This window comes from Chionomys nivalis, chromosome 1 (genome assembly GCF_950005125.1).
Source record: "Chionomys nivalis chromosome 1, mChiNiv1.1, whole genome shotgun sequence".
In the NCBI taxonomy this organism is placed as follows: domain Eukaryota; kingdom Metazoa; phylum Chordata; class Mammalia; order Rodentia; family Cricetidae; genus Chionomys; species Chionomys nivalis.
The window spans coordinates 60,375,447-60,392,557 of NC_080086.1; the positions used below are offsets into that span (position 1 = coordinate 60,375,447).

At 49.3% G+C, this 17,111-nt stretch overlaps 1 protein-coding gene across 6 annotated transcripts in view; it reads left to right on the top strand.

Moving 5' to 3' along the window:
- Iqsec1 (IQ motif and Sec7 domain ArfGEF 1) overlaps positions 1-17,111 on the top strand; it is a 339,041-nt gene that overhangs the window by 202,469 nt on the left and 119,461 nt on the right. For 4 of the 6 annotated variants that reach the window (XM_057764736.1, XM_057764772.1, XM_057764781.1 and 1 more), the window contains one exon: positions 10,640-10,684. The exons of 1 other annotated variant lie outside the window; for it this stretch is intronic. In XM_057764736.1, coding sequence (XP_057620719.1) covers positions 10,640-10,684 — 45 coding nt within the window. Of the gene's footprint in view, positions 1-10,639; positions 10,685-15,430; positions 15,540-17,111 lie in introns of those variants that run through there. One more of the 6 variants, XM_057764740.1, reaches the window with a different exon arrangement.

Consider the following 17,111-nt stretch of genomic DNA (forward strand, 5'->3'; position numbering starts at 1 on the left):
CCTCCATGTTGGCTCTCCACTCTTCTGCAGCAGTGGAATGGCCAGGAACATGAGCTCTTGAGTACCTTAATGGCTTAATAGTTCTGCTATAGAATGCCAGCACAGAGGCACTGGGGCCTCGGACAGAGGAGATTTGGGGCAGGATAGTGCCTTCCATCTCCTCTCCTGCCATAACTTCTGCCCCAAACAGAGAAACTTCTAGAGCCCTGAAGACAGGCACACACTCCAGTGCTGGCTAGAGGGAGTGGATCTGACCTTTCATGGGGCCATCTGAGTTACCCAGCACCATAAAAACATCTCCACCCTGTGTCTGCAGTTCCAAGGACAACCCTGAAGGAGTACTTGCTGAGCACAAGGCACCCTATTGAGTTGCTGCCATGGCCTGTTGACCAGGGAGGCAGGAGAGCTGAGCCAAGCCCACAGCCACCACATAGGGCTAGGAACTGTGCCACACACCCCATAGCCACAAAGGGCAGGAAGGAATGTGTCTCCAACTCCTATGTACACAGTCAGTGGGGGGCTGGTGTCGTAGAATGGATGTCACAAATATTCACGGCCCCATTCAGCTCCTTGAGAGCAAAGCCAGTGGAAACATCCTGAAGCAGTCACACTGCATCTGCAGGGAGTTGAGGGCAGGGGGCGCTGATCTTCCCTTGTGCTTAGCAGTTACTGTGTGTGTGTATGTGTGTGTGCATGAATGCGCATGTGTGCACATGTGTGCATACACGGGTATATGCATGTGCATTTGGAGTCCAGAGGTTGACATCAGGTGTCCTCTCTCCCTGTCCACCTTAGTTTTTGAGGTCTCTCAGTGAACATGAACATCATCTATTGGGCAAGAACAGCTGACCAGTGAGCCCAAGTGATCTTCTCATGTCTGTCCCCCCCCAACACTAGGATTCCAGCACTGTGTCACCACACCCAGCTTTTTATATGCATGTTGGGGGTCTGAACCCAGGTCTTCATGCTTGTGTGCAAGCTCTTTACTGACTGGGCCTTCTCTCCAGCCCCAGTGTTCACTTTCTAAACCAATGATAAAAAGGTGGAAAGCAAGTTACCTTCCTTCACTTGGAAACTGAAGCAAATTCACTCCAAACAACCTTCCTCTATGGCCTGACTGAATCTTCCTTGCTTTTAGCTTTCTTTGAAAGGAAGATTCACCTCAAATAAGCATCACCCAGTTGGAGTTCCCCCTAGAACAGTGCCAGGCTTTTAGCCAATACCTAAGGAAGGTGCTCGAAGTCTACCCCCACACACACACCTACACACACACACACACACACACCATCACCATCACCATCACCATCACCACTACTGCCACCACCAGCCATCAGCCCTCATCTGTGCTGGGCCAGCATTGGCCAGTGGGCCTCCTCGTTCCAGCTGCTTTCCATGGCCTTGCTGTCTATCTTAGCAAGCTCAATCCTCTCTTCCTCTGACACCCCACAGCTCAGAGCTGCTACACAAATGAAGTAAATTGAAATAAAGAATACTACTAGTGTAATACCAGGAAGCCTGTGGGGGAGTGAGGTCACTGGCTCCATTGTCCTGGGGAGCACAGAGTGGGCAGCTGCTCTGGAGTCAGTGTGGTTTATGTTAATAATAAACATTCTCTCCCATAGCAGCCAAGGAGGTACTCTCGGGCTGTCCCTTTGCAGAGAATGGAAGCTCTGTGCTCACAACCTGTGTCCACAGGCTCCTTGCAGCTCGTTCACCACAGATGCAACTGGGCATCGCCTAGATGCTCTTGCTGTTAGTCAGCTTTCGAGGCTACAATAAAGCTGAAACCATCAGCTTCTAAAGAAAAACAGGCTATTTTGGCTCATGGTTTTGGAGTCTCAGTCCAAGGTCACTTGGCCTCACTACGTGTGTGTGTGTGTGTGTTATTACTTTATGAGTGTGGGTGTTTTCTTGTATGTATGTTTATGTACTGCGTGTGTTCCTGATACCCGTGGGTGCCAGAAGAGGGACTTGGGTCCTCTAGAACTAGAGGTACAAATGGTTGTAAGCTGTCCAGTATGGGTGCTGGGACTCAAAACTAGGTCCTTTTCTTTGAGAGCAATAAGCGCTCTTAACTGTTAAGCTGTCTCGGGCCCATTTTGTGATAAGGTAGTGTGGCATGGTAGGGAACATTCAATAGAACAAAATCATTTGCCTCATAGTCAGGGAGCAAGACAAAGAAGAGCCTAGGGTTCCACAGACCCCTTCAAGGGCACACTCCAGAAAGATGCAAATGTTCTGTCACCTCTGAATTACTCTCATCTGGGGACCAAGCCTTTAACAGATAAACCACCAAACTATTATATCTTACAATGGTTAAGTAAACTGTGGCACATTCATGCCATGGAATACCACTCAGTAGTGAAAAGGAATATGGTACCTGGATGAGTATCGGGAAACCATGTTGAGTGAGAAAGACAGTCTTAAGCAGTCATATCCCCATGGCTATATCTGAATAACATTGTCAATGACACAGTTATAGAGATGAGCAGTAGCCAGGAGTCTGGGATTGTTGGAGAGGCAACATGATGAGTCTTTTCATGTAAGGCCACCCAGATGACAGAATTACACAACCATACACATGCACACACAGACATGCATGCACATATGGACACACACATGGGGGCTTAAGTACTGTTATGAGTTCTGTGCCTTGGTTAATGTTCTTTTCATAGAGGTAGTTGCTCTCTGCAATTAAGCAAGGTGTTTTTATTGTCATAGCCAAAGTGTGCATGCAGCAGCTCCCTATATAGTCTGTGAATCTGAGGTTGTCTCAAAGGGGATGGGGCACCAAGACTCAGGAATGGTCCTTATGGACTCAGAGAATCCTGTGTGCAGCCAGGAATAGAAACACTGACCACTCCTACCCTTGGTAGAGGAAACTAAGGCCAGAGAGTATGGCTATGAGAAGATTGAAGCTAGCTCCTTGGCACCCAAGGTCTGGGCTCTTGGATGCTGCAGGTTGGAGGGTTGAGTTCCCATACTGATTTTTATCTATAATATAAGCTTCAATGAGCTGTTATGCACATACAAGATGGGGTGCACTTCAGCAATGTGTGACTTATAGACCATCACAAATGAACATAACCAGCATTTAGTCCCCAGAACACACTGGAGCTGTGCCTTATCCCCCGTCTCCCATCCAGTTCCCTCTGACTCTCAGCCACACAGAGCTGCCTGGCCTGCTCTTGAATGTGTCCTTGACTGGTGCCCCTTACCAGGGAGGAAGCATCCAGTAGGTCATGAAAAAGAAATGGAAGCCGTCTTCCCAGAGTGCAGGAGAGCAGGGATGGGGATAGAGTATGAAATAGCAGTGCTTACGATGGGGATGGGGCCTCAGGCTGGCCCTGATGCTTTCCCAGGGTTATAGGAAAGGGGCTGCAGAGCCTGACTAGCTGGACCAGGAAATCCTCCAAGTCTCTGGGGTCCCCAAGATAGGGAGAAGCAGCTCCAGAGGGGTCAGAGGTGCTCGGAACAAGAGGAGGAAGGGATATGGTCTCCCCCCTGACTCTCTGCTGCATATATAAAGAGTGTATACAGACAGATAAAAGAAGTCTCCATTCAACAGAATTAATGTGCTACTAAAATATGTTCATTTGTATTTTATTATAGACATTGTTATCATAATTAATATATGCATGACTTAATTTCACATGTGCCAGTCTTTGGAATCCTGTCTTCTCATTCACGAAATTTAGAGTTCCTAGCATTGTTCTAAGTCCTTGAAGTATATTATTCCATTTAGTATTCCCCAACACTACCAATGAGGAAGCTTTGTGGAGGTACAGACAGGTTAGCCACCTTGCCTAAGGTCACATAGCCAGTGTGGAGCACAGGGATTCAAACACTGGCCCTTGGCTCTGAAGTTCAGGCCTTAGCCTCACAGATCTGGCATCTCAATGTTGTACACACAGTCGTGGGGATCATGACCCTGTGGGGTCTCTTAGATGCCTTCAGTAGCACTTAAGAGGCAGCTTGCCATTTCCCCTCTACAATCTCAAAAGACTTGGTGAATTTGTATCTCATTCAGGGGCCAGGCTAGGGTCCTGAATGCACACATGCTGAGCAAGAAGCAGTGAGGAAAGAGACGCAGGAATGGGTCCCTGTCTTGGTTACCCAAGACCTCAGGCAGCCTGACTATATGGTGGGGGACAGAGAGTTTCAGGATGGGATCCTCTTGGAGCTGGGCCTGGTCACATGTCAGGTCACCAAGACATGAAGGGACTGTGGAATGGTCAGACTAGCCCCTGAGGACTCTCCTGAAGGTCAGGGACATGGTTTAGGGAAGTCAGGCATAAAGCCTTGTTATGTAGGTGGCAGTAAGGGCCAGGTTTCCTTGCTGAGTAAGCCCTTGGCCCTGTGTCTTGCCTCACAGCTCCCATTGTTACATAGGGACTTCGCTGACTGAGTTTTCTAGTGGGAGGGTATTGCCCCATCCATGCCCATGTGATCCTAGGGCCAAACAAATTCAAAAAAAAAAAAAAGAGATGAGGAGGGAAAAAAGAAGAAAACAGTCTTCATAGGATAGAAACGAGGTAGGCAGTAGGAGAGGGCTACATCAAAGAATTAAGTTTTGCTATGTCAATGGGGTTTTCAAGGGTGAATCGGGGTTTACTGCTGGGAGTGGAATGGTGGTGTCTTAAGTATGCTACTCCCAAGACTCTTCTTATCTACGAAAAGGAACGATTCCTTGTGTCATGTAAGATTCACGGAGAATAATATGGGAGAGGTAAGATGAACTTCCCACTGCAGACTAGTTATTGCAGTGGTCACAGCAGGGGCAATGCTGGGGGTAAAATCAGGAGTGAGGACAGAATCGCTGTCCCATGGCAGGGTGTGGACCTAGCACCATTTGGAGGCATCTTGTTACCTCACCCTGGTATTACTTTAAATAGAGTGTCTGTGACTGAACAGCCAGGCTTGGGGGTTGGGACTGGCTTACAAAGGCCAACTTGCCACCTGTGTCTTCATGGGTTCTGTTTATTAACCCTACCCACTGCCCCCTCAATGGCCCGATGACCACCCTGGAGCCCATATGAGCTGTGAGCATTCTAGAAAGTTCTGGGACACTCTGACACCACCCTTCATGCTCCTCCTCTGCTTGGACTGTTCATTGGCACTCAGGTGGACCTGCCCTAGAGCTAGTGGTGTAGAGTCCCAGGGAGCTGAGGCTCCAAGGCAGAGATAGCTGTCATTGGCCTTCAGCAGAGAAGAGGCTTCAGCAAGGACCTCGTATGAGGACATTGGGGAAACTGAGGCTGAAACTTGAATTGCTGACATAAGCACCCAGCATTTGCTTGGAATGTCCAAGCCCTGGTGGTCACACATAGTCTCCCATAAGAGCAGTAGGGAGGTCCTGGGTAGGGAAGAGGCATGGTACCCACTGCAACAGGAGAAGGTATCCAGTATGAGAAGGCAGCATGGCATTAGCAGGAAAGTCAGTCCCAGGGTGCCTCAGTCAATGTTGTCACTGTGAAGACACTACAGCCAAGGCTACTCTTATAAAGGAAGCATTTAATTGGGGGCTGGCTGACAGTTTCAGGAGCTTGGTTCATTATCGTCATAGCAGGGAGCATGGCAACAGGCAGATGTGGTACTAGAAAAGTAACTAAGAGCTACCTCCTGATCCATAGGCAGAGACAGGCAGGCAGACAGATGGACAGATAGACAGACAGAGACTGACTGGGTCTAGAATGGGCTTTTGAAATCTCCAAGCCCACCTGACATACTTTCCCCAACAATACCACACGTGTTCCAAGAAGGCCACACCGCCTAATCCTTCTCAATAGTGCCACTCGCTGGTGACAAAGCATTCAAATATATGAACCAAGGGGGCCATTCTTATCCAAACCATCACATTCTCTCCCTGGCCCCCATAGACTTATAAGCCATATCACAATGCAAAATGTATTTAAAATATCCCCATAGTCTTTCAGGATCTCAACATTGTTTAAAAGTCCAAAGTCCCGTTCTCTTCTGAGACTCATGACTGTCTTAACTGTAACCCCCTGAAAATCAAATAAAAAAGAAGATCACATACTTGTCATGCAATGGCACGGCTCCTTTTAGCTTTATTGACAACAGCACACTTCTCTCGTGGGCTGGCTCCACACCAGGTCTACGGCTCTCCTTGGCAGGTATCTCGTGACTCTGGCATCTCCAACATCACCCAGCAACCCTGACTTCATCTTCACAACTGCATGCAATGGCCTCTCTAAGCCCCTGTGCAGGGACACCCTTGACACATGTCTGCCTCAGTGGAGGAGGGAGATTGCACATTGCCTTTCTTTTCATCTTGACTCTAAAGCCACAACCAGGTGTCTGAAACTGCCAAGTTCTGCTGCTTGATGGGACTGGAACTTGGCTCTCTTGTTCAATTTCATTTGTATCCATTTTCTGTTGTTAATGCTTTCCTTCACTGCCTAATCTTTTCTTTGGTTCCTTTTCACAGGTTGGACTCTTAGCTGAGTGCGGTCTTTCCCTAAGATCACCATGCCCTTTATTCCATTTAGCATTAGGCTTTTCTTTAAACTTTTTATTTGCTTGTGCACCGGCTTTGGCTCCAGTGATACATTTCCTGGTACTCCTTTTCTTCTCAAACTTGTACATTTTTGTATTTTTTCTTGCTCAGCTTGCTCCTATTCAATATAGATATGCATAAGAATGACGACCAATAGCCATTCAACACAGTCAATACTAGGCTGTCTTGAATCTCCTCTACCAATTTAACCTCAGGCAGATTTTTAGGACAAGGATCTCACATTTGTTTACAGTTTCAGGAGCTTAGTCCATTATGGCAGAGAGCAAGTTGGCAGGCAGGCATGGTGCTAAGTAGCTAAGAGCTACATCCTCATCCATAGGCAGAGAGAGAATATGTGTGTGTGTGTGTGTGTGTGTGTGTGTGTGTGTGCGTGTGCATGTGTGAAGTCAGAGAAACAGAAAGACAAGATAGGGACTGGGCCTGTCATGGGCTTTTGAAACCTCAAAGCCCATCCCCACCCCCCCAGAGGCATACTTTTTCCAACAATGTCACATCTATTCCAACAAGACCACACCTCCTAACCTTTGTCAAATAGTATCACTCTCTGGTGACTAAGCATTCAAATATATGAGCCTATGGGTGACGGAGACTGCCAAACAGTAGGGCCTTCCTCCTGGACCCCAGGCTAGGCACAAACCACACCCAAACATCTGTTTTCACAGACAGATTCTTTATTAAGTGGGGAAGAAAAGTTAAAGTGGCTGCTTTCTGACTCAGGCAGAAAAACAGCAGCAAATGACCTTGCAGGTATAATTTTTAAGAGGAGGAAAAGGGGAGGTCTGTGTTAGAATAGGGTAGGATGTGGTGCTAAAGGAGATGGTGACAGGGGAAAGGGGGCAGGCAGGGACAAAGGACTGCCTCTTGATAGAGATGACATATGAGCAAATGGTGGTTTATCAAGGTAAAGGGGGAAACACCATGTTAGGATGAGGTATTCAGTTTTAATTTGGCATGTTCAGTAGGTGAGCCAAACGGGGCTTTTGATTGCTGGACTTTGGTATCATCCTCAGGAGGAGGTAGGGGCCCAATAAGAAAACAGACCTTGGTGGCTAGCTTTAGGTATATGGTTTTATATTATAGGGTTAAGAGATGAGGAAGTTTGAGGAAAAGCACTCAGATAAATCTGTATGTATGGTTGAGAGAACTTAGGGTTGGTGTCTTAGGTAGGGTTTCTATTGCTGTGAAAAGGCACAATGACCACAACCACTCTTATAAAGAAAAACATTGAATTGAGGTGGTGGCTTATAATTCAGAGGTTCAGTCCACTGTCATCGTGGTGGGGAGCTTGGCAGTGTGCAGGTGGGCAGGCATGGTGCTGGTGTTGAGAGCGCTACATCTTGCAGGCAACAGAAAGTGGACTGTGTGTCACACTGAGGGAAGCTTGAGCAAAAGAGACCTAAAAGCCCATCCCCACAGTGACACACTCCCCCCGACAAGGCCACACATATTCCAATAAAATCACACCTCTTAATAGTACCACTCCCTATGAGATTAAGGGGGCCAGTTATATTCGAACTACCACATTTCACTCCCTAGCCCTTATAAACTTGTGATAATATTAGTGCAAAATCCATTTAGTCCAACTTCAAAAGTCCCCATAGTCTTACCAATGTTTAAAAGTTCAAAGTCTCTTCTGAGACTCATGTAATCTCTTAACTATAATCCCCTATAAAATCAAAATAAAAAAACTAGATCGCATACTTCCAATGTATAATGGCACAGGATATACATTACCATTCTCAAATGTAGGGAAAGGAGCATAGCGAGAAAATATTGGACCCAACCAAAACCAAAAACCAGCTGGGCAAACTCCAAACTATGCATCTCCTTATCTGATGTCAAAATGCTCTTCAGATCTCCAACTCATTTCAGCTTTGTTGACTTCAACACAATTCATTCTCATGGGCTGGTTCCACTCCCTGTTAGCGGCTATCCTCGGCAGGTATCCCATGGCTCTGGCATCTCCACCTTCTTGGTTTCACCAAGGCAATCCAGACTTTACTTTCACAGCTTCACACAATGGTTTCTCTAGGCCTTCATTCAGGGACACCCCTCCTTGACGCATGCCTGACCTCAGTGCCTTTCTTTGGGCATGAAGGCAAATTCCATAACCCATTTCTTCTATCCTTAGCTCTAAAGTCAGAACCACGTGACTGAAGCCGCCAAGTTCTTCTGCTTGATGGCGATGGATCATGGCCCATTGTTCAATTACATCTTCACCAGCTTTCTTTTTTTGATGGTTACCTTTATTACCTAAACTTAACTGTTCTAGAACTTGCCTTGTAGACCAGGGTGGGCTTAAACTCAGAGATCCACCAGTATCTGTATCCCAGTGCTGGGATTAAAGGCAAGCCACACCACACCCAACTCTAAGCTTTTTTTTAGTTCCTTTCCACAAATTGGAAACTTAGCTGGGTGGGGTCTTGCCTGATGTCACCACTCCCTTTATTCCATTTCTTAATCTGTTTATCTCCTTAAATACAGAATTTAGCTCTCTCCTGCTTCCTGGTGCTCCTTTTCTTCTCAAATTTTACATTTTCTTTCTCCTCTCATTATAAATCTTCATCAGCGTTACCACTAATAACCACACAACAGAGTCTGTACTACTGGGCTGTTTTGAGATTCCCTCTGCCAAGAGAATTAATACAAATCTCTTTACTTTAGCCTCAGACAGACTCTTCAGACAAAGGCAAAAAGCAGTGATATTCTTTACCAAAATATCACAAGAATGATCTCAAGACAACATATTAAAATTATTCTCCTCTGAAACCTCTTGAGCCATTGCTCCCCCCACACACACAGTTCAAATTACTCTTAGCACCGCTGTCTTCCATGTTCCTGTCCGTATGGCAGTGCTTAAAAGCATTCCACTGCTTTCCTAAGCCAAAGTACCAAAGTCCCAATTTCTCCGAACAAAAACATGGTCAGACCTATCACAGTAATACCCCAGTCCCTGGTACCAACATCTGTCTTAGTTGGGGTCTCTAATGCTATGAAGGGACACCATGACTACAGAAACTCTTATAAAGGAAAACATCTGGTTGAGGCGACAGCTTAGTTTCAGAGATTTGGTCCATTATCTTCATGGCAGGGAGAATGGCCGCTGGGGGTACGGCCGTGTGCAGCAGACATGGTGCTACGTCTTGATCAGAAAGCAACAGGACATGGTCTCTAATCTAATGGCTTTTTAGCAAGTCAGAGCATGGTGAGCATGGCCAAAGCCATGCTCACCATGCTCAAGCTGGCCAGAGTCCCTTCAGTGGGAGCCATTTTTATTCGAACCACCACGCAGGGCATGTCTCTCTCCTAACAAACGCTCCCACAGGTAGAAGGTGCCACCTGGACCCCTTCACTCTGATGCTATAGGACAACGGATAGAATGTGGAGTGTGGTCCTGGGCAGAAGCTTGCTTCGTTGCTATTTCCTTGTTAGACACAGGGAAACAGAGGCACAGGATGGGGAAAGACTTACAACAAACTTATTTCACAGCTGGTATATGATTGGGTCAAAATACGGTCCTATTCCGGCCAGTCCCTGATCATACCCATTAGCCCAGCTGCAGTTTGATCAAATAAAGGAGTTGGGAAGGAGGCTTTGGGGCCCAGAGCTGGATGCTAAGGCTGTGAACGGGGGGCATGGAGGCTGTAATGCCTGGTCAAGACTCTTTAAGAAAGGAATGTGGCAGTGTCTTGTCAACCATATGCAAATTTAAATGCCAGCCCCATGCCTACATGCAGCAGCAGTAGGGAGCTTGCTTATGCCCGAGGTCCCCTATCATGATTCCCACCATCCACATTCCCCCTCTGGGGTAGAGGGATAATTCCAGTCATGAGAGCTGCATGACCCTGACTGCAGTGCTTGGTCTCCCCAGCCTTAGTTTCCCCATCTGAGAAGGGGGCAGATGGATTGACATTGTCAAAGACTCTCTGTGCCAGCACCAGGCTGAGATGACGGTGGCAGTGCCACCTCTGGGGACAACAGAGAAAGGTTGAAGCACATGGTTTCTTGTCTGAGGCCACCCATGTGACCTGAGTGGGCAGGGTGCCAAGGGGCTTGCTGTGGGACTGTTGGTAACCCTGTCTCGTTTTACCACCCCAGGAGCTCCCTGGAGACCGGAAGCAGCCTCTCCACTGACCGATACAGGTACTGTCCTGCATCTGCATCTCCTGTCTCAGGGCCACCAAGGCCGATGTTTTCTGAATGAACTTAGGATGGAGAGGAGGCCTTGGGAGTGGAGAAGAATTGACCCACTAGGAGCTGCACCTCCGGCTTCCCTAGATAGATACCAGAGGTCCTACTGATGTACCTCCTGAAAATACATATAATTTAAGTAGATGCCCCAAGCAAGGCCTCCCCAAGAGCAGAATTGGGGTCCCCTGGAGGTCAGGCTGTGCTGAGGCTTATTGCTGCAAGATCCAAGACTGGGGTTCCCCTGAGGAGCAGCCTGCAGCAGGCAGTTCCCATGACAACCAAAGCTGGAGTCGGTGAGAACTGGGGATTTCCTTTGATTGGCAGTGTGCTGGAGGGCATGGCACTGCCTCTGTATGTTTCAGATCCCAATATTCTTACCCAGGGTCTTCAGAAAGAATGCACTTTTTTTTTTTTGTAACCAATAGAGATTAGATACTCAGCTGGGCATGCAGCTCAGTTGGCAGCATGATTGCTTAGCATGCAGAAGTCCTTGTTGCAGCTCCTTAAATCAAGTATGGTGGTGCATAGCTGTGGTCCCTGCACTTGGGAGATGGAGACAAAAGGATAGGAAGTCCCAGGTCATCCTTGCCTACACAGCAAGCCCAAGACCAGCCTGGGCTACTTGAGACTTGCCTCAGAAACAAACAAAAGTTAAAACCCAAAATAGATTAGATATTGGGCAGAAGTGGTTCCGAGAACCGTGTGTGTGTGTGTGTGTGTGTGTGTGTTTGAGAAGGGGGGGAGAGAGAGAGAGAGAGAGTGTGTGTGTGTGTGTGTGTTGATGTGCTGTGACGAGGGTGGGGGTACATCTGCACTATATTGTGAGAGTTAAAGTAAGCTTTCTCATTTGGGGTTGTATTGTGAGCCATTCCCATGAAAGGGCCAAGTCTGCGCAGGGCTGAGGGTGAGGTGGGATGTGGCCACTAAGGAACTGGGCTTGTGGAAGAGAGGAAGCTCTGTGGTGTGGACCCATCACTAGGCACACTAAGTAGTGCTAGATACCGTCAGGATACAGATGATGCTACATAGAAATATGAAAGTTGTGCTGGACAATTCCTAGCCCTTGTGTGTGCTCCCATTTCCAGAACTGGGTATTGCCCCCGGGATGTGAGGACTGGGTGTGACACGCGTGTATTTACACAGTCCTGTACATGTGCACTCCAGTAACACCTGCTACTACGATGGGCTTATTTAGTGATACCCAGTGAGATAGGACAGTTGTGGCCCTGTGACAGACATTCTTGCTCAGTATGCATCTAGGGAAGCACAGCTGGGGTCTCAGCCTCGGGGTCCTGGTGTTCATGCTGTCCCAGTCCCACCCACATGAGTGACACACTTTACACACCAGCTCCTCGTGCACTTGTCAGAGTCTTACATACATGAGATCCAGAACATTTCAGTCCTAGTTCCTCCCAGGCAGACCCAGTATCCTCAAACTTGCCCATGGACTTCCACGCCCCAGTACTAGGGCATGCCAGGACCACAACCCACCTCAGGACATAGTCCATGCTCACACTTGGATACACTCACAGTTCCCACCCAAGGCTGGCTAAGGGTGCCCACATGTCTATGGGTATCCATACCAGGGTGTTCTGGGCCCTGGGGGAAAAGGTTCAAGAAACTCTAGTGGGCATCAGAACCTTTGCCCTTTTCTTAAACCCAGTGGGGTCACTAAAAGCAGTATCTCCTCCTGCATGATCTCTTTGGCCATCTCAACAGACATGGGGGTCTACCAGAGGAAGGGCCAGAAAGCTCTGGAGTGAAGGGGGAAGCGGGTGGATGGACTTCTTGACTCAGGGTATGTGGGGGCCCCCCACTAACTTAAAGTATGACTGTATAGTTCTCATCATAGCCAGTCTGAGCTCTCTCCAGACCAGGCAGGGCCATAGCCCTATTTGACCTTAAAATTAAAACTACAGTGTTTCACTCCTTACAGTGTTCTGGGGGTCAGAGGAAGGCTCAGGTGGCTACCCCTCCTCTGGCCCTGGTTCCTGGTTATCCGTGGGTGTCAAGCCCTTAGGACACCATAGCCACAGTCCCGTCACCCTTACAGAGCTTCTGTGTGGCAGGGCCTGGCAGCAAAGGCACAAACTCTGCTTCTTAGTGTAATGTGTGGGGGAGGGGGATGACAAGGAATGTGAAGGAAAAAAGTAAATGGCACAGAGTGACCAGAGAGAGCGTAGGGGCAGTGGTTCGGAGGAGGCTCAGTTAGCCAGCCTTGAGGCGGGATCCACATCTCTGCTGAAACAGCTAGTGCAAAGACCCTGAGTTAGAGCATGTTCAGCATGTTTACAGCACAGCATTGAGGCAGTTGCTAAATGACATCTGCTGGAGTCTCTGCCACCTGGCTGCGACATGGGATCTGCTTTGGAATCCTCACAGCCCCCTTAGATCTGCTAGAGCCAGCTCAGTGTGCCCATTCTACACATGAGAAAGATGGACCCAGAGAAATCGGGAACGCTGGACCAGATCTGTGACTCAGACCCAGGGCTCCACTGCATCCCTCCTGCCCCGGGCCTCTGTGGCCTTCTTAAGTGGCAGAGGTCTGCAAGTTCCTAAAAAAGCATGTTCCAAGCTCTGGTGGAGGGGTGTCACATGCTTGTCCCTGCCCTACCCCAGAAAGGTTCTGAAGGCACCGCAGCCTGGGAAATCAGAAACAAAGGTCCCGGCCAGTAATTGCCTCCTTTCACAGGGATAGCCAGCTTCCTCTGCCATACCCGTGAGAAGGAAGCCAATGTCCTTGTCCCGGGGAGGGGGGGTGGCACTCTGGATGGGGGAGGGGAGAGAGCCTAAGCCACCTTGGCAAACAGGCTCATCTCTCAGGCAGATGGCTACCTTGCTTTCCCTGCCTGCCCCCAGCTGTCCTGCTCAGCTCATCAGCTCTGAGAATGCTGGTGTAACCCTTCCCCTTCCCCAGCTGTGGAGCTTGCTCTGGCCCCTGCAGCCCTCTAGCCCAGTGGCCCCAGGGACCCACTCCCTAGGTTCTATCCACTATGACAGATTGGTGACACGTCTTCTCTGGTTAAGAATATCTCTTCTAGCCACAGAGCTTGCTGGTGGCTGCAGGTGAAAATGCCCCGCCTTTGTACAGCATGAATCTCCACTCTGCGCCTAGAAGTTGGATCTTCTGGTTCAGGGTGCACAGAGCTCAAGCTTAGGACATCAGTTCTCTCCTGGCTGCTGGACTCGGTACTCTGTGGATACATCTTGAGCACAGAATGTTTCCTGAGCCTCTGTAGTTGGTAGTTGGTAGATTTGGAGCCTGAGGTGGCCAAGTGAATGTGGCACTTTGGAAAGTCCCTTGGGTTCTGAGATTGTCCCCGTCGCCATCTAAGGTCCTCACACTTCCCACTGCTGATGGTGGAGCAGCTGCTGGTGCAGACACTGATGGAAAGATGTGGTCCCTCCGGGGGGAGGGGACACTCCAAGCTGATGAGGGAGGCTGTGGGTCAGACATGAAGAGGCAGGCATTCAGGAGGAATCACACATGGGGACAAGAGAAGCTGTGCTGCTTTATTGGGACATTTGGGAAGGTAAGCATCTGAGAAATAATGAGTGTATGATCTGGTATGAGGAACTCCTAGCAGAGGGAACCCGGCACAGAGCTAGAAGGATGTATCAAGGGGAAATGGGGACAGCTAGGAAATGTGTCCGGGTATCAGAGGGGTCAGACAGATAAGCAGAGTCCCTGAGAGCTGCTTGGTGAGGGAACCCTATCTTTATTCTGAGTGCAGCAGGGGGCTCACTCTGGTGTCTGGAACTAAAATGATTTATTAAGGTCCCTGGCTGGTATGTGAAGAATAGGCCACTGGGGTTGGTAGTCAGTAAGCCAGCTTAAGGGCAGGGAAAGAGACAAGACGAAGGCTGGATTCGGCTTCTGGCCTATAGCTACCAGGCCTCATGGCCCTCAGAGTCCCCAACTCAGCCCTGAAAACAATACCCCTGTTTGGCCGTGGCCCCTCAGCCCAGCCACTGCCCTCCCACCCTCCCTCATTAGCCACAGGAGTCTCTTCCAGCAGCCAATGAACGGCTGTCATTGCGGTTCCATTTTAGATTTTATCAATGTGTCCCTGTCGCCTGGGCAACGGTGCTGGCGGCCTTGTCAGTCTTTCCTACTGCCTTTCAGAGCCCAGTTACCCCCACCATGTGGTTACATGGTGAGTTTTCAGTCTTGCAGGCCAGGCTGGGATTCCGCCACATGTAATTTATGTGGCAGCGGAGGGCAGTGTCTGTCAGTCACCTGGACCCCTCCCTCACTGCTCCCCCTGGGCCTGCCCTGTCCCTGCCACTCAGTCAGGGCAGGTGGGTGGACACTGGCTTGCCATCAGAACTGGCCTAGTTGGAAAAAGGGCTGGAAGAGCAGCTGCAGAGGCCGTCACTCTCAGGCTCCTCAGGAAGATGGGTTGGGGCCCCCCACAGCTCAGCATAGCCAGGGATGCCCTGGTTTGCTCTGGGGACCCACAAGGGAGCCCCCAGAAGCACTGGGCACCAGAGACAGCAACAGCCTGAGCCTGCCCTGTGAGAGCGTGCACGCGGATGAGCTGCAGGCTTTTGTGCTTGCTGCTCTTTGTATTGGAGGCGCGCACTGTGTGAGCTGCACCAGGCAGAGCTGGGCCATGTGAGTGGGGGCCCGCAGCAGGGATCAGCAGCCAGGCCTCCACCTCCCAGCAGCCCCTTGCTGTGTCTCTCTGGAGATACCACTACAGTCCGCTAGAGACTGGAAAGTGAAAATGCTCAAGTTCAAGGCCTTCTGCCTGGATTACTGGCAATTCCTGTGCCTGCAGCCGCTGCATGGGGCCTATAAAAGGTAAGCAAATCCTCCTCTGCAGAGGGCTTGGGTCGTGAGGGCAATGGGACCTAGAAGGAAAGTTCACCCTGAGTCTGCCCAGCTACAAGACTGTCTTATCTCAGTTCAGGGTCCCCGCCACTGGGCCAAGAATGTCAGTGGACTTAGTGTGGTCCACTCTGCAACCCTGCTTAACCTCCTCTCCTCTCCTTCAAGCCTGCCATTAGAAGCGGTGCTGCAAAGGTATGGCTCCTTGACTGTGCTAGGGTGCAGCACTGCTCAAAATTCTTTTGCTGGGTCAAGCCAGGGAGCCGGTGAGGTGCTGTACAGGTCTGACTCCCAGGAGGCCAGTGATGGGAGCCAGGAGTTCCTAGCCTGTAGCCACACTCTGTCCAGTAGCAAAGGCTGCTGTGACAAGTGCATTTGATTGACTACCACTCAGCATAGATCTGCCATGGCAGGTGTGGAGGACACCTGACCTGGAAATCAGAGGACAAAGTTGAAGCATCTTCTCTCCAAGTGCCACCTGGGGCACCTGGGATAGTTTTCCTCTTTGAGCCACAATTTCCCCATCAGCAGGGATTTGGACCTGACGCCACTGTAGTGAGTAGGATTTGAGTGTTGCTTCCTGGAGTGACAATGGACTGCAGAGGCTGCAAGCCTGTGTGTGTGTGTTTCTAAATGGATAACTGTGTGAGAATGGCTGTGTGTATATATAGGAGGGATTGTGAGTTTTTGTGTATATCTGTGGAAAGTATAGATAGTGTAAATGTGGTGTGTGTGTGTGTGTGTGTGTGTGTGTGTGTGTGTGGTCTTCATGCCCACCTTGTTTGAGTCACTCATGCTTTGCAAAAGAGAACTGTGTGACCATGACAGGGTCATCTGAATGACTGTAGTTACAGACTCTGAGGAACAAACTATTTCGTCTACTCTGGGGAATTACTTTTTCCTGATTTCACACTCTGTGAAGTCCATGGCCATTAGTATGCATGCAGTTCTGGGAAAGTGTGGTAGCTTCGCTTTCACTCCCAGAGGGCTTTTTTGGAGGAGGCGCCTAGGGTCCCACAGCCACCATAGAAAGGAAGTCCCCATACTTGGGTGAGTGCCAAGCAGTGAGGCCCATTCTGCATCTGATTACGCCAGTTATATTAGCACTAGGTGCTCATGCCAGGGCCTTAGCACACACAGAACACAAAGCTGGAGAAACTTTTGTCTCTCAGGTTCTGAGTGTAGCCCTCCAAGACTGGATGCCCTCTGTGTCCAGGAACACCTGTGCCCGATCCTCACTGTGTGTGTGTGGAACATTATTATACTCTTATTAATCTCAGCCAGAAAAACGCAGAAAGCCCTTCTTGAGGGTGAGTCAGGACAGACCCAAGCACAGACCGGTGCCTGTATACCTGGGGATTAGAACTAGGTCTCTCTGCCCTCAGCTAGACTGTTATCTATAGCTTCAGACCATGTCGACGCCAGGGCTGTGAGGCAAGCAGGGGAGCAGATCCTGTCAGTTGGAGAAGGTATGTGGTTAGAGTCCTGGCAGAGCAGAGGGTCTGGGTCTGAGCGGGGGTTTCCAGAAGTGACCTTTCATGGCAT